This window comes from Rhinolophus ferrumequinum, chromosome 22, assembly GCF_004115265.2.
Source record: "Rhinolophus ferrumequinum isolate MPI-CBG mRhiFer1 chromosome 22, mRhiFer1_v1.p, whole genome shotgun sequence".
Lineage (NCBI taxonomy): Eukaryota > Metazoa > Chordata > Mammalia > Chiroptera > Rhinolophidae > Rhinolophus > Rhinolophus ferrumequinum.
This window is the reverse complement of record NC_046305.1, coordinates 28015968-28040096: the sequence shown is the minus strand read 5'-3', so window position 1 is coordinate 28040096 and position 24129 is coordinate 28015968. Positions and strand designations below refer to the sequence as shown.

Here is a 24129-nt window from a genome sequence, read left to right as displayed (position 1 = left end):
GCCCACATTCAGGTCTTACAGATCTTCAGAGTGATTTGTGAAACTCTAGGAGAGATGGACAGAGCTGGTTACCTGAACAGAGCTGCTGGCCAGAGATGGAGTCAGAATTGTTGCTGACAGGGTTCTGGGCTGTACACGTGTAAATCAGCTCTTGGTTTTCAGGAGTCTGGAAGATTTGAAGGACACTACCTTCTTCCCCTAGGGGACTCCAACTGTATATCACATTCTTTTCTTCTTTCTCCACAGAGCATGTCAGTGTGACATTACAGGTACTGTTCACAGATGTCATTAAACTCTGAGTAATTTTTGGCTTCCCTAGCTTACCTATGAGGGGAAAACACATTAGCCAATGGTAAGCTGGAGCTGGCCTATATCTGTTTGTGAGAAACAACTATTAAATTTTCAAGATGTTTGTTAAACACAGACATCATTACAAATCAAAATATACAAACTTACAATAAAAGAAATCATATATTAAAACAAAGCTAATCAATACTCAAAACGCATCACTTTTTTCTTTTTTTACAATTTACCATTATCTATGCTCTAGAAGTTATTTACACGTATGTATCTGTCCTTTGTAATGATATAGAAAGTCTTTCGAACTTTACATGTCTTTTTTTTTTTTCTACTTGCTTATTGCCATGGAATCAGCACTGATGTGGAAATCAGAAGACCTGGAGCCTCTTCCAGACCAGTTCTTTCACTTTCAAGGGTTGTGATTTTTTCCCCAGAAAATAGTTGAACTAGATTATGCAGACAACCTCTTTTAGTGAAAAAAAATTTTTTTTAATTCAACTAACATTTACTCTCTGCCCAAGTCATGTCTGGATTGTTTGAAGGAAAATTTCTTTTTCAACTTTGCATGTCTTAAAATCAGCCATTTTTGACAACATGGCTGGATCTTGAGGGTATAATGCTAAGTGAAATAAGTAAGACAGAAAAGGACAAAAACCATATAACTTCACTCATATGTGGAAATATAAAACAAAAAGTAACAAATGAACTATCACAACAAAACAAAAACAAACTCACAGACACAGACAAAAGAATGGAAATTACCAGAGGGGAAAGGAGGTAAAGGGATTTAAACACACAATGAAAAGAAACTAGACTTTGGGTGGTGAGCGTGCAATAGTGTATATAAATGTATTATGAAGATATACACCTGAAATTTATATAGTGTTATTAACCAATGTCACCTCAATAAATTTAATTTAAAAAATCAGCTATGGTAGGAGTATTTACATCACAGGAATTATCAAATGCTACAAACTGGGGCTTGATTTACTGCCTTGTTGATTGTTACTCCAAACTTAAGAAAGCGAGGAGGAAATGTTACTAAAGTAGATTAAACTTAAAAGTGCATTTTGTCTGTAGCCGTTACATTGTGAAAAGCAAAAAAACAAACCCCAAAACCAAGAAAACAAACTAGGATATATACTTCCACTATCCAATTCAGCAAAGAAGTTGCTCACATCATTGACAAACAAGTGAAGTTCAAATACATATGTTTTTATTGAATCACCTTTTCCTTATTAGTTAACTTAAATGAAAACATCAACTAGTATTCATGTTGGCTCATTCATGAATTGCAACTGTAGGCTGGATAGGGATATACAAGGTGTGATCAAATAATATGGTGAATGTCTAAATAAAAAAAATTTATTACAGTAAAAGACACATTACCATTAATCCCCTTCAAAATACTCCTCTTCGCTTCGAACACACTTATCCCATTGTTCTTGCTACTTTCTGAAGCAGTTCTGGAAGTCCTCTTTTGCACTGTTGTGGTTGCCTTGATGTCCTGAATCAATTCAAAACATTCACCTTTCATGGTCCTTTTGACTTTGGGGAAGAGCCAAAAGTCACACGGTGCCAGATCTGGTGAATAAGGTGGATGATGAGGACACACTGCAATATTCTTTTTATTTTTTAATAATTGTTTTCATGATCCATTAATCACATACTCATATGGTATTCTCTTCATGAAAGTCTGTTTTTTGTTTCTGTTTTTTATTGGGGAAGGGGGGCAGGACTTTCTTGGGAAACAGTGTGTACTTCCAGGACTTTTTCAAGTCAAGTTGTTGTCCTTTCAATCTTAGTTGTGGAGGGTGCCATTCAGCTTCAAGTTGTCCTTTCAGTCTTAGTTGTGGCAGGCGCAGCTCAGCTCCAGGTCCAGTTGCAGGGGGCACAGCCCAGCATCCCTTGTGGGAGTCGAACTGGCAACCTTGTGGTTGAGAGCCTGTGCTCCAACCAACTGAGCTATGTGGCCACCTGGGAGCTGAGCAGCAGCTCATTGATTTAATTCTAGTTGCGGAGGGTGCAACTCGCTGGCCCATGTAGGAATCGAACTGGCAGCCCCGTTGCCCAGAGCTTGCGCTCTAACTAACTAAGCCACCCTCCTGCCCCTGCAATGTTCTTATTAGGCAGAAATTTCCATACCAGAAGTGATGTGTGTCACAGAGCCTTCCTGTTGTCATAAAAAAATATGGTGAATGCTGCTGCTGAGTGCCATCCAAAGGAAAGGCAGGCATCTTCAATACAGGAAGCAAGGTATCGAAACTTAGTAACAGTGTGTGACAAGTTTCAACTAGTTCTGTGCAGTCAGTTGGGTGTGAGCTATAGTTGAGAGAAAGTATGTTTTAAAGTGTGTGTAATTCGCTAAACAATACATTAACATGAAATGGGCAAATGGTTTCCTCCTCCATTATGACAACGCTCTATATCATACATTGCTTCTGGTACAGCAATTTCTGTCAAATAAAAACATTACGATGTGTCCTCATCCACTTTTTTCACTGGATCTGGCACCATGTGTCTTCTGGCTCTTCCCCAAAGTCAAAACGACCATGATAGGTAAATGTTTTGAATCGATTGAGGACATTGAGGCAGCTACGACAGCACAGCTAAAGACATTCATGAAAGAGAACTTCCATAACTGTTTCAGAAAGTAACAAGAACAATGGGATAAGTGTGTTCGAAGTGAGAGGGAATATTTCGAGGGAGATTAATGGCAATATATCTTTTACTGTAATACATTTTTAAAATTTTAAACATTCACCGTATTTTTTTTAATCAAACCTATAAATGTTTAACAAAAATCAATGGAAGCATTCTGTGAGAACAATTGGCTGTATAGCAGTTACAATAAAGACTATTGTAAAGACTATACTTTCAGGATCATTTCTATAGCTTGTTACTAGAGAAGTTTTTCTGAAAGCTTAGAGCACCCAGGAAAGGGTGGAATGGGAGGTGGTATGAATGGTGGCATGTTCTAATTCCTATAATAGTGCTTTACCAATATTAATGAGAACTGTGAGAGGAAGCTCAAGGCATTGCTCCTCACCTATAACTTCAGAAAAGTCAGTTAAAGGAAGTGACTGAAGAAAAGGCTGGCTGATGTTTAAGAAAAATCACTGTAACCATCAGTTACTGGTTTCAGTTGACAACATATAATGGTTTACTGTTGTCATTGTCCCTGCATACAGATAATTTATTTTGTATTTTTGAATAAAAAGACATTTGTACATTTCTAATAACTAAGTGCAAGAACTGTATACCAATGTACTGCTTTTTTTTGTTTTTTTCCCTTCTTCTGCCACTCCGGTTCAAGCCATTGTTTCCCAGTTCAGTTGTGTGGGACACAGCTCCCTGGCCCATGCTGGTGTTATGAGCCTTGTGCTCTCCCTGGCTGAGGCAGTCAGTTGGCCGGTCGTTGGTTGGCCGCTCACAGTGGCTCACAGCAGCTGGTCCCTCATGATGGCTGCTGGCCACTCACGATGGCTGCCGTCCACTCACGCTGGCCACCGGCTGCTCACAGCAGCACACAGCAGCCCATGGCAGCTCACAGCAGCCCAGCTCCAGGGAGAGCCTTTGTTCACAATCTTAGCTGTGGTGGGGGGGATGCAGCTCACTGGCCCATGTGGGAATCGAACTGGCAACCTTGGTGTTAGGAGCATGGCATACCAACCACCTGAGCCACTGGGCTGACCCCTGCTTTTTAATTTTTAATTAAAGTTTATTGGGGTGACAATGATTAGTAAAGTTACATAGGTTTCAAGTGTACAATTCTGTAATACATCATCTATATATCACATTGTGTGCCCACCCATTGTGTGTTCTCCTTCCATCACCATATATTTGTCCCTGTTTACCCTCATCTACCACCCTTCTCTCCCCTTACCCTCTGGTAACCACCAAACTATTGTCTATGTCTATGAGTTTTTGTTTCTTTGTTTGTCTTGTTCCTTTGTTGCTTTCAGTTTTATATCCCACGCATCAGTGAAATCATATGGTTCTCGACTTTTTCTGTGTGACTTATTTTGCTTAGCATGATAATCTCAAGATCCATCCATCTTTTCGCAAATGGCACTATTTCATCTTTTTTTATGGCAGAATACTATTCTATTGTGTATATATACCACATCTTCTTTATCCAATCATCTATCAAAGGTCACTAGTTGTTTCCATGTCTTGGCCACCATAAATAAATCTGCAATGAACATCGGAGCACATATGTCTTTGAAGATAAACGTTTTCAGAGTTTTTGGGTAGATATCCCAGGAGAGGGATTGCTGGGTTATATGGTAATTTTATTCTTAAATTTTTGAGGAACCTCCACACTGCCTTCCATAGCAGCTGCACCAGTCTGCATTCCCACCAACAGTGTATGAGGGTTCCTTTTTCTCCACAGCCTCTCCTTTCAACTTAAATCACTGAGGCATGTTTACTATTATTCTGTTAAAATCAGTATTTTAGTGCTTGCTATCACCTGATGAGAAGTTAAGAAGCAGCCTTTCTGTGGAGAGTAAGAATAATTGTGTACGCAGTAGAGAAATATCCAACTTTGTGACAACCTTTGTGTAATAAACATTTGTTTAAAGTTAAAATAAGTGTATTTTATTGTCTTTTATGAAATTGTGTGCCACACATCCTTTACGTCAATAAAATTTATATATTTAGGGTATATACACACAAATACCTGTTGAGAACCAGTTGAACATTTATCAGCACACCACTGCATCAATCTTTAAAAAAAGATTTTGGCTTTGTTTCTGGTGTATGTGTGTTTTCTTTAAGTTTTTTGTTTTAAAATGCTCATGGTGAAAAGTTAAAACCTCTTTAAGAGTCATTTAAAAAATGTTTTCACTAAAGCAATCAAAAGATAAACTGTAAAAGTTGTAGGCTAACAAAGGGTTACCAAAGAACAATTTATTTAAACTGTCTAGATCTGGAGCTGGCAGAATGAAGGGGAACATCTTTTATCAGGAGATAAGAAAGTGACTACATTTAGAGTTGATAAGTTTAGTTCATTTTTGTCAAAGCTGCTATGATGGGATTTGTTCCTTCCACTCTATCTGTGTGAGGAAGGGAATAAAAGAGTCAAAAGGAACTGGCACGTAACTTTCTAATTAATGTAGTTTATAAAGGCTATACGTTCAGCAGTGTAAATATAGGAACCATTTGTTTGTACTTCTGAAGGAGGAGAACATGAGATTTTTTTTAATTCTAACTTAACCAAAAACCCTAGTCTTATGAGTCCCTTATCTATTCCAGATTAGAATTAGTGATGACTTGGCAAGAAAACTCCTAAACAAGTTTGATAGCTATAATAATGATAGCTATAGATATATAAAGTGCAAAATGAACCAAATTGTGTGTGTGTGTGTGTGTGTGTGTGTGTGTGTGTGTTTGTTTCTTCAGAAACTTGATTTACAAGAATGTTTATATTTGTGCTTGGTATTTACTTATTTTTCGAAAGACATTTTGTGGGTTGTTGAGGTCAAGAATAGGATCCCATCTCATTTTTTTCAGCAGGAACAGAGATGTTACCTACACAAAGCTGCTGGGCAGAGAAGGCTAGAGTTGTGACAGACAGGACTTCATCCTCTTAAGACAAAGACTGTGGAAACTATTGGAGACCTGGTTCAGAGTACAGGCTCCACTACTCTCTAACTGTAGCATGGTGGAGAAAGTATACAGTTTCATTGAGCTTTAGTTCCCTCAACTATAACATGAGGATAGCAATGTTCTCCTGCTAGGGTTAAATGAGCTATTATATATGAAGACCACTCTAATATCCATCTGTCTGTCTATTATCTATCTATCATTTATCTATCTATCTATCTATCTATCTATCTATCTATCTATCTATCTATCTGTCTAATCTATCATCTATCTATCACCTGTGATTCTATGTACATTAATTATCTATGGAAAAGACAAAATAAACTAGCAGTAGTGGCTATCTCTCCCATCCAAGTACTAACCAGGCCCAACCCTGCTTAGCTTCCGAGATCAGGCGCGTACAGGGTGGTATGGCCGTAGACGACTATCTCTGAGAATGGAGAGTTGCCTTTCACTGTATTATCTTTTGCTCTGTTTCTGCATATATTGCTTAAATATGTATAATCTTTATATATTTTCAAAAATTAGGTGATAGATTGCCATAGAGGCACATAGACAGTGTTCAATAAATGTTAGTGCCCTTCTCTTTATCTTCTCAGCTAACTACCCCAAAAGTACAGATTTTGTTATGTGGGCAGTGCAGCTTTCTGTAAGACTTTACAGTGGTCTGCCCTAATTGCAAATAATACAACACCTCTCAAAGATCAAGTGGGTAAAACTAAATGTATAAAGGGATGAAAACAAACATCTTAAAATTTAATACCCTCTTTATTTTCTCAACCAAAGTTCTTAAATGAATTAAATATTTTCTAAAGTGTCCACACTTGGGTATGGTTCTTTGACTACGTCACTCGTGTCCAATTCAAAGCCTTCTTCATCTAGGATGTCCTTTACAAATACAATTTAAGAGAGGACAAAAGGTTTAAAAATTAACAGTGACTACTAATTATTGACCATCTACTTTAAGGCATTCATTGTACTAGGAGCTCAACTAAAACCATATTGTTCAATCCCACCTATTATAGTCTACATTCTATAGATGCGGAAATTTAGACCCAGAGAGGGTAAACAGCTTGCTCAAGGTCACACACCTGGCAAGAGGCCTAATTCCAACATTAATGCTCTTTCTGCTATGCCTTCCACTCAAATACAACCTGATTCAATCATGCTATATTAATTGAGCACTTATAATTGTCAGGCACTGTGTAGGACCTGGGACTATTGTGATTGATTCATTCTTCTATTCAAAAAATACTTCCAGAGCACCCACTATATGCCTGACAATGTAGGTGCTGGAGATACAGTGATGAACTTCATATACAAAGGCCCTGACTTTATGGAACTTAAATTGTAGTGGATTAACTATGTTCCTGAATTGCATCTATCACAACATGGATTAGCCATATGTCTGTAGTTTTAATGCTGTGGGGCAAATTTACAGTAAAATCCTTGAGACATGGCTCAAATATTCTCTATGCTAGAAATTAGAGCTGCCCAATAGAAATAAAATGTGAAACACTTATGGAATTTAAAATTTTTTAATTGCCACAGTAAAATAGTGAAAATAAACAGGTGATGTTAATTTCAATAATGTATTTTCATTTAACTGAATATATTGAAAATGTTATCTTAACCTGAAACTAATATAAAAATTATTGAGGTATTTTATGTTCTTTTTTTGTGTGCTAAGACTTTGGAATATGGTGTGTATTTTACACTTACAATACATCTCAATTTGAATTCACCACATTTCAAATACTCAAGAGCCATATGTGGCTAATGGCTACCATAGTAGATTATCTGCTCATAATCTAGGGCAGTTCTAGATTAGTGCTTCTCAAACCTTAGCACACATAGGAATAATCCAGAGAGAGTGTTAATAAACAGATTCTTGGGCTTCACAACCAAAGGTAAGGGGTGGGGCCTGAGAATTTGCATTTCCAACAAGTTCTCAGGTGATGCTGATGCAGCCAGGGCACAGACCTCACTTTGAATTGTGGAAATTTAAATAATGATGTTAGTTCTAATATTTTACCTTTTAAAAGTACTTTGCATTAGATATTAGAGAAATCCAAATGAAAACCAAAATGAGAGGATTTCCAGTCAAAATGGTAGAGTAAGAAAATGTGGTGCTCACCTCCTCTCAGGACCACATCAATTACAACTAAAAACTACAGAACAACCATCATTGAGAATCACCTGAAGTCTAGATTGTGGGGAGCCATAATTTCTTGTTATTCTGAAGCCTTGCAGACTGGCTCAGTTGTTATCTTTGCCTGCGACTGAAGGGTGTTTACAAGTTGCTGAGGAATGTGGTGGGAATGGCCAGTTTCTCGGACACAGATCACTGATGGCTATCAGGATAATTGATAGGCTCTGTTATGGGATAATTGCTTTGGGGAGCTTTTAGTGATTTGTAGTGTCTATGTTAAAGTTAAAAATTTACGTTCAATGATGTAATGCATTTCTGTAACTGCTAAGCTGCATGTACTCTGATGGTATAAATTGGTGAAGGAGAGTAAACTCAGGGCTTCAGCATCACTGGAGACCGAATTCGCATCATCATCATCATTTGTGAGTGTCTTTGTTCATTCCCACTCCCCCTTTCAGGTACCTCGTGAACCCGTGGCTGCTGGACGGCCACAATTGGCGCCCAACGTGGGGCCTGAACACGGGGGAATCAGTGAGGAACACCGTACAGGTTGGGCCCAGCTCGGTTATAGAGTGTTGAAGGTACGGTGAGTAGGACACTGTCCCCTCGGTCGAATGAGTGTGTGAGTGAGTGATAGCTCCACGACCTCGTGTTACGGAGCTTGTTTGGGCTCGAAACTGCGTTTCCGGTTCTGTCTTACGGCATAACGGCGATCAGAACTTTGTTCTGCCTGGTCGGGGGGTTATACCGACACGCCTCTAGCTACGACAGATTTGGTCCCGAGAGGGGCACGGCCAGACGGGCATCTGATTGATCTATTTGTGTGAAAGAAGGGCCGAGTTAGGGAAAAGAGAAATAGGTCACGCTATCAGCAAGGACCGTTAGAAGGTTTGAGAAAATAGGTCACGCTATCAGCAAGGACCGTTAGAAGGTTTGAGAAAATGGGTCACGCCAGCAGCAAGGACCTGTATGTTAGAGGACTTAAGAGATTACTTGCCGCCCGTGGCAGCAGGGTGAGCAAAGAGCAATTAGATAAATTTTTAGAATTTGTAAAGGAAGTTTGCCCATGGTTTCCAGATGAAGGTACCGTCAGCTTGGAGACTTGGGAAAAGGTTGGAGAACAATTACAAGGCTATTATAGTGTCCAAGGACCTCTGCGGGTCCCTGTAGAAACATTTGGATTGTGGACTTTAATCAGAGATTGCTTAGACCTTAAAAGGGAAGGCTGTAAGTTAGAAAGAGTAAAACAGGCAAGGAATGAAGAAACCCTTCCGTTTGCCGCTTCACTGGAAGAGCTGGGAGAAAGGGAGGGGGCTGATTATGCTGAGAAAACTTTTCCATCTGCCGCCTCTCCGGAGGAAAAAGAGGAGGGGGAAGGAGTCAGATATGCAGAGGGACTTGCTAAGCATAATAAAGAGCCTGTTAGCCAAAAACCTCCAGATAAACACTGGGAAGATTTAGACCCTCAAGATCAGAAAGATTTAGTGGTGGCTGCAGCTCAAGAAAGCAGACGGCTTGTAAATCCTATAGTTACACTTACAGAACAGATAAAGATGATTCAGGGACAGTTGGTCGAGCTCAAAGTTGCTGTGGGTAAAGAAAATTGTCCTCTGGGTCCCCAGATTTCTTTAAGAAATCAGTGGGATCCTCGGGGTAAAGACCCCCCCCCCCGCCAGGATATGTTAAACCAGGATCAGATTCTGTTGTGCGCTCCCCTCTTCAATTGGCTTGCAAAGAGACTCATAAACAGGGAGAGTCTTTAAAACAATTTAGAGTATATCCTGTCTTTGACAGGCTTGACCAGACAAAAAATGTGTTTAGAAAAAGAAAACCTTCTGGCCTCAGGTCTTATTATTGCACCCGAAAAAGTACAGAGAAGTGAGCCTTATTCTTACTTGGGATTTCAGTTGTTTGCTCAGTATTTCACTCCACAAAAAATAGAGCTTAAAAAAGATCATCTTAAATCTCTTAATGATTTTCAAAAGTTGTTGGGAGATATTAATTGGCTGTGCCCTTCTTTGGGATTAACTACTGGAGATCTTAAACCACTGTTTGAAATTTTAAAAGGAGATTCTGATCCGACCTCCCCCAGGTCTCTTACTGAGCCTGCACGGAAGGCTCTCTCTAAGGTTGAGAAAGCCATTCAGCAAAAAATTCTCTTTATTTTGCCAGCAATTCTCTATCAATCATGTTACTGGCATTCCTTACAATCCACAGGGGCAAGGGATTGTTGAACACACTCATGACACATTAAAAGTCAATTTACAAAAAATAAAAAAGGGGGAGTTATATCCCCTGATGCCCCATAATTACCTGTCTCATTCTCTCTTTATTCAAAATTTTTTGACCTTGGATGCCCATGGTAAGAGTGCTGCGGAGCGCTTTTGGCATCCTTCCACTGCCACTCAGGCTTTGGTCAAATGGAAAGACCCACTTACGGGCTCTTGGCAAGGCCCAGATCCAGTCCTCATATGGGGCCGAGGGCATGTTTGTGTTTTTCCACAGGATACAGAAGGCCCTCGGTGGCTGCCAGAACGATTGGTGCGACATGTGGACCCTCTACTTGCTGATGACATTGATGACCCTCAGCAATACAGAAGAAGACCAGACGTATTGGGCCTATGTACCTGATCCACCAATCCTCCACCCTGCTGTATGGGAAGGTCCTGAGATTCCAGTTTATGTCAATGATACTCACGCCCTAGGATTGCCTTCTAATGGACACATAAAACAACATTTGGAAAGTTTTGTAAATCAGGCACTCCCTGCAGTCAGGTGACTGATTTACAAGATGGGACTAGAGACTGGTCTAAAAAATCTGTTAATGTATCTGCTTGTGTTCCTTCCCCATATACACTTTTGATTGGAAATATTAATGTACACTTTGTAGAAAATCAATTTAATGCTTCCTGTAATAATTGTTCTTTAACAAATTATATTTCTTGGGTGCCGTTAGGAACTAATGTTATGATACTTAAACAACCATCTTTTGTTATGCTTCCTGTTAATATCTCTGGACCTTGGTATACTAAAAGAAATTTGGCATGATGCTAATGTGTTTTTAGATATGTTTCGGCTTCATAATGAAATTCAAAATATGACAGAAGCTGAACCCTTAAAATTTGATACAGCTCAGGCTGCTTCTGAGTTTATTGATGCTCTTAGAAATGCTATGCCATCTATGCCTCATATTACCCATTCTGTTATGATTTTTCTTACATTGGGCATCTGTGTCTGTTTGGTTCTGTGCCTACTCCCCATCTTCATTAAATGTTTCATCAGCAGGATGTTAGACTTGCGAGCCGACATCCATCAGCTTGAACTTAAGACAAGGCCTTAAGTCTCTCTCTCCCCCTTGTATGTATTGGGACGGGTTAGCCAATGACGGGTAAATCCTGGGAGGTCCTTCAACACCTAAGACAGGGCTTGTATTAAAAAATACAAGTTCCAAAGACGGGTTAATTGATGAGACGGTCCCGGGGTGCCTAAGACAGGCACCGTCACCTTATATCTCCTGTAATATGGATTTTGCTTCAATAAAATAAAAAAGGGGGAGATGTGGGGAGCCATAATTTCTTGTTATTCTGAAGCCTTGCAGACTGGCTCAGTTGTTATCTTTGCCTGCGACTGAAGGGTGTTTACAAGTTGCTGAGGAATGTGGTGGGAATGGCCAGTTTCTCGGACACAGATCACTGATGGCTATCAGGATAATTGATAGGCTCTGTTATGGGATAATTGCTTTGGGGAGCTTTTAGTGATTTGTAGTGTCTATGTTAAAGTTAAAAATTTACGTTCAATGATGTAATGCATTTCTGTAACTGCTAAGCTGCATGTACTCTGATGGTATAAATTGGTGAAGGAGAGTAAACTCAGGGCTTCAGCATCACTGGAGACCGAATTCGCATCATCATCATCATTTGTGAGTGTCTTTGTTCATTCCCACTCCCCCTTTCAGGTACCTCGTGAACCCGTGGCTGCTGGACGGCCACACTAGATGAACCAAAGCCCTACAACTACAAACATACAGAAGAAGCCACCTTGAGAACAGTAGGAGGGTCAGAGATGCAGAACAGACTAGTCCTATACCCGTGTGTGACCATTGAAAATCAGCAGGGATATCTCAGCTGCAAAGGTTCCCCCCAGTGGAGCAAGGAGTCCCAACCCCACAACAGGCTTCCCAGCCCAGAATTCCAGTGTCAGGGAGAGAAGTCTCCATAACTTCTGGTTGTGAAAACCAGTGGAGATTGTGGCTGAGACTGAGAGTGGCTGCAATCCTAGGTGCTCTTTTAAGGGGATTCCACATGGACTTATCACTGATGACTCATTCTTTCTGAGCTCCAATACTGTGGCAGTAGCTTGAAGGTGCCAGGGACTTACAGGGAAGGCTGGAGGGATAGCTTTCTCCCAGAGGAAGGAGCCTGGGGAAATCATTGTTTCTTTGCTGAACCCTCCCCCTCCCTGCATGCAAATGCAAGCAGACACCATATCTGAGTCTCCATCAAACTGGCTATCACCTTTATCTGCCTTGTCCAAGTTATTCCCTCAGATGCTGCCCCACCCAAATTTTGGGCACACCCAAGCAGCTTCCAGTGGCTTTTCCACACAAACCACCTGTCTTTGTTCATGCTGTGGACTTTCCTAAAATCTCTCAAATGTTCACAAAATCCAAACAAGCATCATCTAGCTCGGCATGTCATGTACCTCTGACTGAGCAGCCCTAAGCCTGGGACTAGCAACAGTCAGCTTTGGTTTGTGGCTTGGCCTCTCAAGGCACCTCCAAGCATAGCTCAGGTAGCAGTCATTTCTGGATTGCTTTGTGGCTATTCCAGGTGGCCCTGGGTAGGAAATAGACTGCAGCCGACCTTGGCCTATGGCGGGTCCCTCGCAGTAGGCCCTGGGGCTGGCAAACCTAGTGGCCAGCTTTGGACTGGGCTAGAGCATCACCTGACTGCCTCCAAAGATGACACACCCAACGGACAGACAGGGCAGGCACCAGAGCCCTGCTAAAGTGAACTCTGCTCTTTAGGTTCAGCCTGTGCATCACAGCTCCTCCATTGTAGTTATGGCCAATCTTCACACCAACCAGCCTGAGGGTCAATCCCACTCATTGATGTGCAAAGAGCAACCAAGGCTCAACTATAACAGGAGGGCAAACACAACCCACACAAAGGACACACCTGGAGTACTCAGCTTTGGTGACCAGGGAGACTGTGCCACTGGGCCCCACAGAACACCTACTACATAAGGCAACTCTACTAAGATTGGAAGACATAGCAGTCCTACCTAATACATATAAACAAACATAGGGAGGCAGCCAAAATGGGGAGACAAAGAAACCTGTCCCAAATAAAAGAACAGAACAAAGCTCCAGAAAAAGAACTAAACAAAATGGAGACAAGCAATCTAATAGATGCAGAGTTCCAAACACTGGTTATAAGGATGCTCAATGATCTCAGGGAGAACTTCAACAAAGAGATAAGAAACATAAAAATGGAGATAAAAATATAAAAAAGAACTAGTCAGAAATAAAGTCTACAATAACTGAAATGAAGACTACATTAGAGGAAATCAACAGTAGCTTAAATGAAGCAGAAGATCGAGTCAGTGATGTAGAAGAAGACACCCAAACAGAACAGCAAAAAGAAAAAAGAATCCAAAGAAATGATAAGAGTTTAAGGGGCCTCTGAAACAACATCAAGCATACCAACATTCCCATCATAGAAGTACTAGAAGGAGGAGAGAAAGAACAAGAAGTTGAAAACCTATTTGAAAAAATAATGATGGGAAACTTCCCTAACCTGGCAAAGGAAATGGACATACAATCCCAGAAAGTGCAGAGAGTCCCAAACAAGATGAACCAAAACAGACCCATACCAAGACACATCATAATTAAAATGCCAAAGGTTAAAGACAAAGAAAGAATCTTAAAAGCAGCAAGAGAAAAGCAGTTAAGTACTTACAGGGGAGATCCCATAAAACTGCCAGCTGATTTCTTAACAGAATCTTTGCAGGCCAGAAGGGATTGGCTGGAAGTACTCAAAGTGATGAAAAGTAAGGACCTGCAACCAAGATTATTCTACCCAGCAAAGCTATCATTTAAAATCAAAGAACAGATAAAGAATTTCTCAGACAAGAAAAAGCTGAAGGAGTTCATCACCACCAAACTAGTTTTACAAGGAATCTAGAGGGACTTCTTTAACACACACACACACACACACACACACACACACACACACACACACACACTCACAAATATGAATAATAAAATGGCAATAACTACATACCTATCAACAATTGCTTTCAATGTAAATGGATTAAATGTTCCGATCAAAAGACATAGGGTGGCTAAATGGATAAGAAAACAAGACCCTTACATATTCTGCCTACAAGAGATGCACTTCAGATCAAAAGATACACACAGACTGAAAGTAAAGGGATGGAAAAAGATATTTCATGAAAATGGAAACAAACAAACAAAAGCTGGGGTAACGATACTTATACCAGACTAAATAGACTTTGAAACAAAGTCTATAACAAGATACAAAGAAGGATCCAATAATCCTATTTTCGGGTATTTATCTGAAAAAATCCAAAATGCTACTTCGAGGGGACATGCTCATCCATATGTTCATTGCAGCATTGTTTCACATAAGCCAAGATATGAAGGCAACCTGGGTGCTCCTGAATGGATGAATAGATTAAGAAGAAGTGGTACATACATACAATGGAATATTACTCAGCCATAAATAAGAACAAAATCTTGCCATCTGCAACAACACGGAAGGACATAGAGGGTATTGTGCTGAGTGTAGTAAGCCAGACATTGAAAGACAAATATCATATGATTTCACTTATAAGTGGAATCTAAAGAACAAAATAAACAAACAAAACACAAACAAACACATAGATTCAGAGAACATTTAGATGGTTGCCATATGGGAGTGGGGTTGGGGGTGGGTGAAAAGGGGAAGGGATTAAGAGATACAAATTGGTTGTTACAAAGTAGTCATGGGGGTGTAGGACATAGCATAAGGAATATAGTCAATAATACTGTAATAAAAATTTATGGTATCAGATTGGTACTAGATTTATTGGGGTGATAGGTGGGAGGGGGTTTGAGGGGCATGGTGAAAAAGGTGAAGGCGGGGCCGGCCCAGTGGCTCGGTGGTTGGAGTGGCATGCTTCTATCACTGAGGTCGCTAGTTAGATTCCCACATGGGCCAGTGAGCTGTGCCCTTTACAGCTAAGATTGTGAACAATGGCTCTCCCTGTAGCTGGGCTGCCGTGAGCAGCTGGAGGTCAGCGTGAGCTACCGCGAGTGGCCGGCAGCTGGCAGCCATGGTGAATGGCTGGCAGCCTGCGAGAGCTGCTGTGAGCAGCCAATGGTGACCGACTGCCTCAGCGGAGCGCAAGGCTTGTAATACCAGTATGGACCAGGGAGCTGTGTCCTACACAACTAGACTGAGAAAAAACGGCTTGAACCGGAGTTTGTGTGTGGGGCGGGGGTAAGGGCGGCGGAAGAAGTGGAAATAAAAACGTGAGGAGGATCAGTTGTTAAATTATATAAATGTCTAACCACTATGCTGTACACCTGAAATTAATGTAAAACAAAATTGAATGTCAACTGTAATTGAAAATTTTAAAAAGGGGGGAAAAGGTGAAGGGAAATAAGAGGTTTAAATTTCCAGGTATAAAACAAATAAGACATTGGGATGTACTGTACAGCATAGGGAATATATCAATAGTATTTTGATAGTGTTGTAGTGTCAGATGGTTGCTGGACTTATCATGGTGATCACTTCCTTAAGTATATAAATGTTTAATAATTATTGCTCACTCCTGAAACTAACATAATATTGTATGTTAGCTATATTTTAATAAAAATCTTTTTAAAAAATGAGATATTACCACACACCCATCAGAATGGCCAAAATGAAAAATAGTGATAACACTAAATACTGGAGAGGATGTAGAGAAAATGAATCACTCATATATTGCTGGTGGGAATGTAAAATAGTTTGGCAATTCTTTTAAAACTAAAAATCACTTTTAAAGTTCTGAGTTCTGGGGAGAGCTATCCAGCCATGAAAAGACATGGAGGTAACTTAAATGCATATTACTAAGTGGAAGAAATCAAGCTGGAAGGGCTATATATTGTATGACTCCAGTTACATGACACTCTCAAAAAAAAAAAAAAAGGCGAAAACCACAGAGAAGTAAAAAGATCAGTGGTTGTCAGGAGTTGTGGGGAGGGTGGGATGAATAAGCAGAGCACAGAGGGTTTTTAGGGCAGTGAAACTCTTCTATATAATACTATAATGAATACATATCATTATGTTTGTCAAAATTCATAGATATACAACACCAAGAGTGAACCGTAATGTAACTATGGAGTTTGGATGATAATGATGCATTAATGTACGTTGTCAATTGTAACAAATGCACCACTCTGGTGGGGGATGTTGATAGTGGGGAGGCTGTGGATGTGGTGGGGCAGGGGGTACATGGAAACTCCCTGTACTTCCTACTAAATTTTTCTAAGAACATTAAACTGCTCTAAAAAAACAGAATCTATTTAAAAGAGGGAAAATATTCTGAGATGGGTAGTGGTTGATGATTGCACAACAATGTGAATGTACTTAATGCCACTAAACTGTACACTTTAAAATGGTTAAAATATTAAATGTTATATATATTTTATCACAATAAAATTTTTTAAAAAAGAAAAGTGGATTTCCCATATGAGTTCACTCTTGGGCCTTTATCTCAGAGAAACAAAAAACTTATTTCAGGCAGAAACTTGTATACAAATATTCATAGCAGCCTTATTTACAATAGCCCCCAACTGGAAACAACTAAAATATCTCTTAATAGGTGAATGGTTAAACTATTGATACTTGCAGTAATTAGGATGACTCAAGGAAATTATACTCAGTGAAACAAGCCATTCTCAAAAACATGCATATTGCATGATTCTATCTAAGAAACATTTGTGAAATAACATAATTATAGATATGAAAAATGGATTAATGTCTCCTAGGAATTTGGAAGGAGAAAGAGGGTGGTAATGGGTGACTGTAAAGGGATGAGGGACTCTTGCTGATGATACAATTAAGTATCTTGATTGTGGTAGTGGTTACATGAATCTCTACATGTGAATAAATTGTTCAGAGCAACACATAAACTCACACATAAATGAGTGCTTGTGTAACTGGTGAAATCTAAATAAGCTCAATTTATTGTATTAATGTCAACTTCCTGGTTTTGATATTGTACTATAGTTATGTCAGATATTACCATTGGGAAAGGTTGGGTACAGTGCACAGAACATCCTTGTACATTGTCTTTACACCTTTCTATGCATCTGTAATTATTTCAAAATTATTTTAAAGTACTTTGCATACAGTCTCACTTGATTCTCACAATAACTATGGGATGATAATTCACATTTTATAGAAAAGAAAAGCAAGAGCACGGGACAAACTGCGGATGGAACATTACATAGCTAAAAACAAGAAAAGCCACATCCTTTTTATAAGTATTGATCTGTAGTTATATAAGTATTTACAAGTATAAAAAAATTTAGGGTACCCAGTTTTCAAAAATATAAGTGCTCTTTAATAGCAAATTTGTAAAGTAAAAATAAAAAACAAGCCCTCTATATTCCCACAACTTACGATAGACTTGAAGGTTGTAGCTCCTGGTGATGGTGGTGAATTCCTTCATTTCAGGGGTTTTTATATTTATGTCAGCTTTGTAGATCCCTGCGTCTTCCATCCTCAGATTGCTGATCTCCAGGTCATAGTTCTGATGTGAGACATTTATTCGTTTTTGATAATTTTGGTGGGTCACAGTAACTTGGGGTGCTGTTCCTGCGTCTCTTGGTACTACAAGAGCAACAGATGTTTTGGAATTCACCCAAGCGATGTTGGCAATTTTCTGTGATTCTTGGATATTCAAGGGGAAACTAACTGGATCCCCTAGAATCCCATTCACTGTGAGGGTGCTTGTGTTGCTTCCAGCTGCTTCCAGACCTGAGGACATAGATAGAAAACCATAGCCATTTGGCTGTTGCACCTTTCAGAGTTCCCTGTCTTCCCAGGCTTGAGTCTCCCTCAGGAGCTCCCATGGATGCAGATCATCCAGCTTCTTGAGGATGCCATTTATTTTTTTGGCATTCTACTGTAGATACGTTTAATATATTATGATGGCTAAATTTTCTAAAGGATTTTCATTGAAAAACAAAATTTCCCAGTGAATTTCCAGGGATCCATTTCACTAAAAATATGTTTATCTAGACTTACTGACTCTGAGAGCTAGGAAGGATTTGAGAGATGAGGACCATAAGCCTCCATAAGGTCTGAGATATTAAATGCCTTTCTTTTCCAAGGTCATATCGCTAAGTGGTGGAAGAGCTGGGACAAGAGCCTGGGATGGCTACTGTAGTCTTTTCAAAAAGAAAGTTACACCTATGCCTCTATTCCTGGAAAATATAGGTAGAGAGTGCATTTTGAGGGGTCTTTTTTGTTTACTACTATATATCCCCAGTCTCTGGAAGAGTACCTGACGGATGAGGTCTGACAATTAAGTTCATGAACTTGTTGCAACGATGTTGCTAACCTTTTTTTGATAGCAGAGGGATTTTTCGTTATGAATTTGTACCAACTAGACAAACAGTTAACCAAGTTTACTATTAATATTTGGAAGTGCTGAAAAGGCTGTGTGAAAAAGTTAGACAACCTGAAATTTTCGCTAATAATTCATGGCTCTTGTATCACGACAATGCACCAGCTCAAATGGCACTGCCTGTGAGGGAGTTTTTAGCCAGTAAATAAATAACTGTATTGGAACACTCTCCCTACTCACCTGATCTGGCTCCCAATGACTATCTTTACCCAAAGATAACGGAAATATTGAAAGGAAGACGTTTTGATGACATTCAGGACATCAAGGGTAATATGACGACAGCTCTGATGGACATTTCAGAAAAAGAGTTCCAAAATTTCTTTGAAGAGTGGACTAGGTGCTGGTGTCAGTGCATAGCTTCCGAAGGGGAGTCCTTCAAAGGTGACCGTAGTGATACTCAGCAATGAGGTATGTAGCACTTTTTCTAGGATGAGTTTGAGAACTTAATTGTCCAATCTCTTATAGTGCGTGGTTAGTGTGTATTTCTGGGACAAATTAATAAGTGGAACTCTCTTCTGTGTTGCTTATAATCTCTTGGAACAACTTCTGAAGTAAGTTTCATTTATTTATTCATATATTTATGTTTATGAATGAATACATGTATTTATTATTCAAGGTAAGCTTTGTCAGAACACGCCTCTTTCAAGGTAAGCTTTGTATCCAGAATACAAGGGCAGGTATTCATTAACTTAATTTATAATACAAAGGTTTGTACTCTTTTAAGCATGATGTAAGGAGCTGGGGATACAATGGTGAATAAAAATAGATATAGTTCCTACTCTCCAGAACTTAGTTAAAGAGACCAGTGTGGATCAGATAACCACAACTGATTAGATACAAAATATATAAGTGCTATGAGAGAGATATATAGTGTTTTGAGAGAGAATAGCAAGGGAACTTGATCTGTTCTGGGAATTCAGGAATACTTTCTAGTAAAAGCTGAAGGATGAGTATTTTAAAAATATGACATGGAAACAAGAATGAAAGGTTTATTTTCTTCTCCTCCATCACCTAATGGAAGATAAACTGATTTAATACATAACTCATAAAATGAAAGGCAATATAATTATATTATTTTCTCCTTTCATTACTTTGTTATTCTCATTTAGCTCTATTTAGTTAGACGTAGAGTTTTGAGCCACCATGGATGATAGTCAAAACATTTAATAACCAGTAGAAACAGGCACTGACCCATCAGTAAGGGTATCAGCCATAAACAATAACAGGGTCATTCTGATGAGTACTGGCTGCGTGTAAGCCCCAAAGAGGAGGATGTAAGTTTTCCACATAAGTGGGTTCAGGCTGACGCTAAAATTTATCCAGGGCTTGGCATAAAGAGGGCAAGAAAATGGTTTATTGAGAATACACATCATTTTGAAGTGTAAGAAAAGCGAAGGGATTTTTTTAACCTGCTGGTGCTGTCTCACTAAGGTCACATTTGCCCTGTAGCCCAGTAGGTCTTTAATGAACACAGTGGCTGTGAATATAAACCTTTTTCCTTTCAGACCAACTGAGATTTTCCTTTAGGAGGACTACCCCAGCAAGGCTAGTTGGTGTGGGCTAAGTACAGAGGGAGATGTAACAGGGCCCTTGGGGGAGGGTGAGACTAAGGACCCTCATTTACAAACATTTATTAAGTGCTAACTATTTGTCAGATGCTGTGTTATAGACTCAGGAACAAATAATACATGGTTGCTGTCCTAAGGAAGACAGGTGTGTATACAAGTAAAAAATAATACAACGTGATGAGTGATAAGGGGTAAGTGCAGAAGGAACACACCATTGGGGGACAGGAGAGACTGAGGTTGCCTTCAGTGACAGGAGTAATAGTTTACCAAAATTGTTCTCTTGAACATTAATTCTCTCCAGGTAAATCATTCCACTGGGTTGATGAAGTCTCATAGAGGGGCATGTGGAGTGTCCCAGCCTAAATCCCTGGTAGTCCCAGACATGGTTATGTGACTCGTAAAGTTGCACAGAGCCTTGAGCTCAGAAGGACCCTGAACTTGGCTTAATGCTGCTGTGCCATCTTGAAATTCTTAATATTATTTGAACAAGAAGCTCCACATTTTCATGTTGTACTGGGTTCTGCAAATTATATAGCTGCTCCTGGTGCCAGATCTCCCATGTCTACCTTAAGGCTTTTCTGAAGTCAGGCTCTAGTGCCTAATTGCCATTCTGCTCTTTGGATTCAGGTTAGGTGTGAGAAGATGAATGAGATATGGGTTCCATAGACTTATAATTCTGGTGGGTTCTCTCATCAAACCTCAGGAAGTGTGTAGGCAGTTTGCAAAGGTGGACCTTCTTAGTATTAGAGCAGTTTTGCAGCCACAAAATGGTTGTTGTGCATTACTATTTTTGAAATCTGTCATATTTTCCATAGCAAGTCATTCAGGAAGTGATGCTGGGGTGTCAAAGGGTGATGAGGCAGAAAGGGTGGGTGATAGAATAAGCTGTGGGAAGTCCTGCTGCTATTTGTGCCGCTGATGTTGTTGATTAGAATTCTGGGATTGCTGAGAAAAAGCACAGGTTTGTATAGGCATAAGATAAAGATTCTGCCACCTTCAAACATTCCATCTGTAGTGTGAGAAAGGCAGCTGCAGAACCATAGCATGTAGTGGAAAGATAGGGAGGTTGAAGACCTAAGTTCTAGTACTTACACTTATGAGCTGGGTAACCCTAATAAAATCACAAAACCTTTCTGAGTCTTAGTTTCTTCATTCATAGAATGGAAACAATAGCTGCAAATTTTTGCTTTATCTAATTAGTGATCAGCAAATCATATAATATGAGTGGAAATTCTTCCTTAACCATCAAGGCAAAATAAATATTAGTTCTGAGGTTGATAATTGATAATAATGAGGATGAGAATCATCCCTATCATGTTTTTTTGTCACTATCATAATAATTGGTACATACCCTTGAAGCCTTCCCTAGTATATCCCTATGATGTCACCAGTGGTGTCACCAAGGCCACACTGAAGAATGTATAAAGAACCCTTATTGATGGCTAATTCAAGTAAAGACCAGGAGGATAGTTTTAGGTATCACTCCACTTGGTGGACTTTATTTTTCTCTTAAAAACTTCAGGTTTTTTTTTTTTTTTTTTTTTAAAGAATCTCTATATCAACCAACCCAAATATTTATTTTCTAGGTGCTGAAAGGACTTAAACATTAGTGTTGGTGGTGACCTTAGGAAAACCCAATTTCAGAGAGAACTTGTGGCACGAGTCTTGGGGACTTACCATGAAAGGCATTATGTAAGTCTATGACCAAGATATGTTCCCTGCCTTTTTCAGGATTTTCTTATCTGGCTAGGAAAATAATATACACACATACACATAACTCTCCTTTGCAATATAAGGTAGTAAATGACAAATTCAAATGAATGGTAGAAGCAGTAATTGCAGTAGGGATTCAAAGAAGGGAGAGATTACTTTGAGCTGTAGAAGTTGGAGAAAATTTATTAAAGAAAGTAGAATTTGAGGGACACCTTGAAGAACAAGTAGAATTTTACTGGATAGAAAAGGAAAGGATGGGTTTCTCAGGTCCTTGGATCCTGAATAAAAGTTTAGAAGCAGGAGAACTTGTGATGTAGTTCAAATGAGTATAGATTTGCATAATGGAATAGAGAGAGATAAGGCTGGAGATATAAAGAGATATGGTTTAGATTTGGGACAGCCTTGAATTTGAGATCTACATCACAGACAGAGGGGAGCTATTAAAGTTTTTGAGGATGGAGATTAAAATGATGTTTTAGGATCATAGTAATATAGTAATGATGTGTAGGAAAAATAAGAGGAAAGAGAAGCTGGGCTTTAGAACCATTTCAGAGGCTATCATAGCCATCTTGGCATTAACTGGGGAATGATAATGGGAATGGAAAAAAAAGGCTAAATTTGAGAGATAGCACAAAGAAAGGAAAGGAATAAGGAGGCTTCTAATAGAATTCAATTGTTCAACAATGTATTTTGAGAGTCTACTTCATGTCAGTGGAAAATCTATTCAGTTTATTTTGGAATAAAGTCAAAAGTAGAAGATAAGTTTAGTGTTAGAAATATTGAATTTAGGATGATGAGGGACCATCCAAGTAAACAGTTGGAAGGATAGAAAATAAGGAGAGAGAATGGGCTTGAAGTATTTGGGGAGGGAGGGCTGTGGCCAATTCTTCTAGTTGTTTTCCAATATTTGTTCTCTCCTTCATTCTTAGTGAAAGAATCCCTAATTTGCATCAAGGCATGTAGTCACCAAGAATAAAGACTACATTGCCCAGGTTTCTACTAGCTAATTTGGTCATATGATTAAGTTCAGGTCAATGGGATGAAAATAGAAGTGTTGTGTATAACTTTTGTGTCTTTAAGAATAGGGGACTTTGCTTTCTTCATCTCTTTCTTGCTTTTTGCAGGCTGAATGTCATGGCAGCTGGATCTCAGACAGACGTTTTGGATCAACAGGATGAAGCCAAGTACTGATAATGGTGGATTGAAAAAGTGTGGATCCCTGATGACTATGTGAACTATTCTACTGATGGAACTGCCAACTCTGGACGTTTTTTACATGTACAGGAAATTTCTTTCTTCTTTAAGCCATTCTTATTTTTGAGTCTCTGTCACTTGCTATCAAACAAATGGAAGCAGTGTAGGAATCATCCACAGAGAGGAGGTGATTGAAGAGAAGAGGGTCATTCAGGAAGAGTAAGGCTGAAGTCCAAGGCTGAGCCTTGTGAACAGTGCTCAGTTATAGAAGAGGCACTAAACAAACAAACAAACAAACAAAAAACTGAATAGACCAAGTGGCAAGACAGGCACCAATAGTGGACAGTGCCATGGGACCCAAGAGGAGAAAGAGTCTCAAGAAGGGGGTTGTTACTGATTTCTAATTGATTCAGAGTGTTCAAGTGGGATAAAGATTGAAAATGGCCCCTAGATTTGTCTATTAGGAGGTTATTGATGGCCTTTGAGAATACAGTGCAAGTAAGATGATTCAAATGGAGGCCAGGGTGTAGAGGGTTGAGGAAAGAATAGGTGGTAAGAAAGTGAAGAAGCTTGACAGTGAAAGACAGGTGATCATATAGAACAGTAGCAAGAGAGTCAAGTAAAATTAATTTATTTGATTTTGTTTCAAAATAGAAGAGACTGATAGGGAAGTGGTGGTATGAAGGGAGAGCAGATAGAGATTTCCCTGGTTGGCCCTGCCTTAGGTTAGTTGCTTCTACTCATGGGCTCTCTGCAACTCTGTGTTTCTTTCTCATAGTAGTTGCCAAATTGTGTGCTAGTTATGAATCCATGTGTCTGTTTCTGGGCACTGTGAATGAGTTGAGTCCAGGGAGCTTACCTTCAAATCCCCAGATCCAGCTCTGTGCATTATACAAAGGCCACTAA

General features: G+C 39.4%; 1 protein-coding gene and 1 pseudogene across 1 annotated transcript in view; one reads left to right on the top strand and one right to left on the bottom strand.

Annotated features, from left to right (window-relative positions):
• The window catches only part of CD84 (CD84 molecule), a 49703-nt gene that overhangs the window by 10985 nt on the left and 14589 nt on the right, over positions 1-24129 (bottom strand). Inside the window, 2 exon segments of the mRNA XM_033093652.1 lie at positions 73-324; positions 17740-18096. Coding sequence (XP_032949543.1) covers positions 73-324; positions 17740-18096 — 609 coding nt within the window.
• LOC117015478 (uncharacterized) lies at positions 3166-3269 on the top strand (annotated as a pseudogene).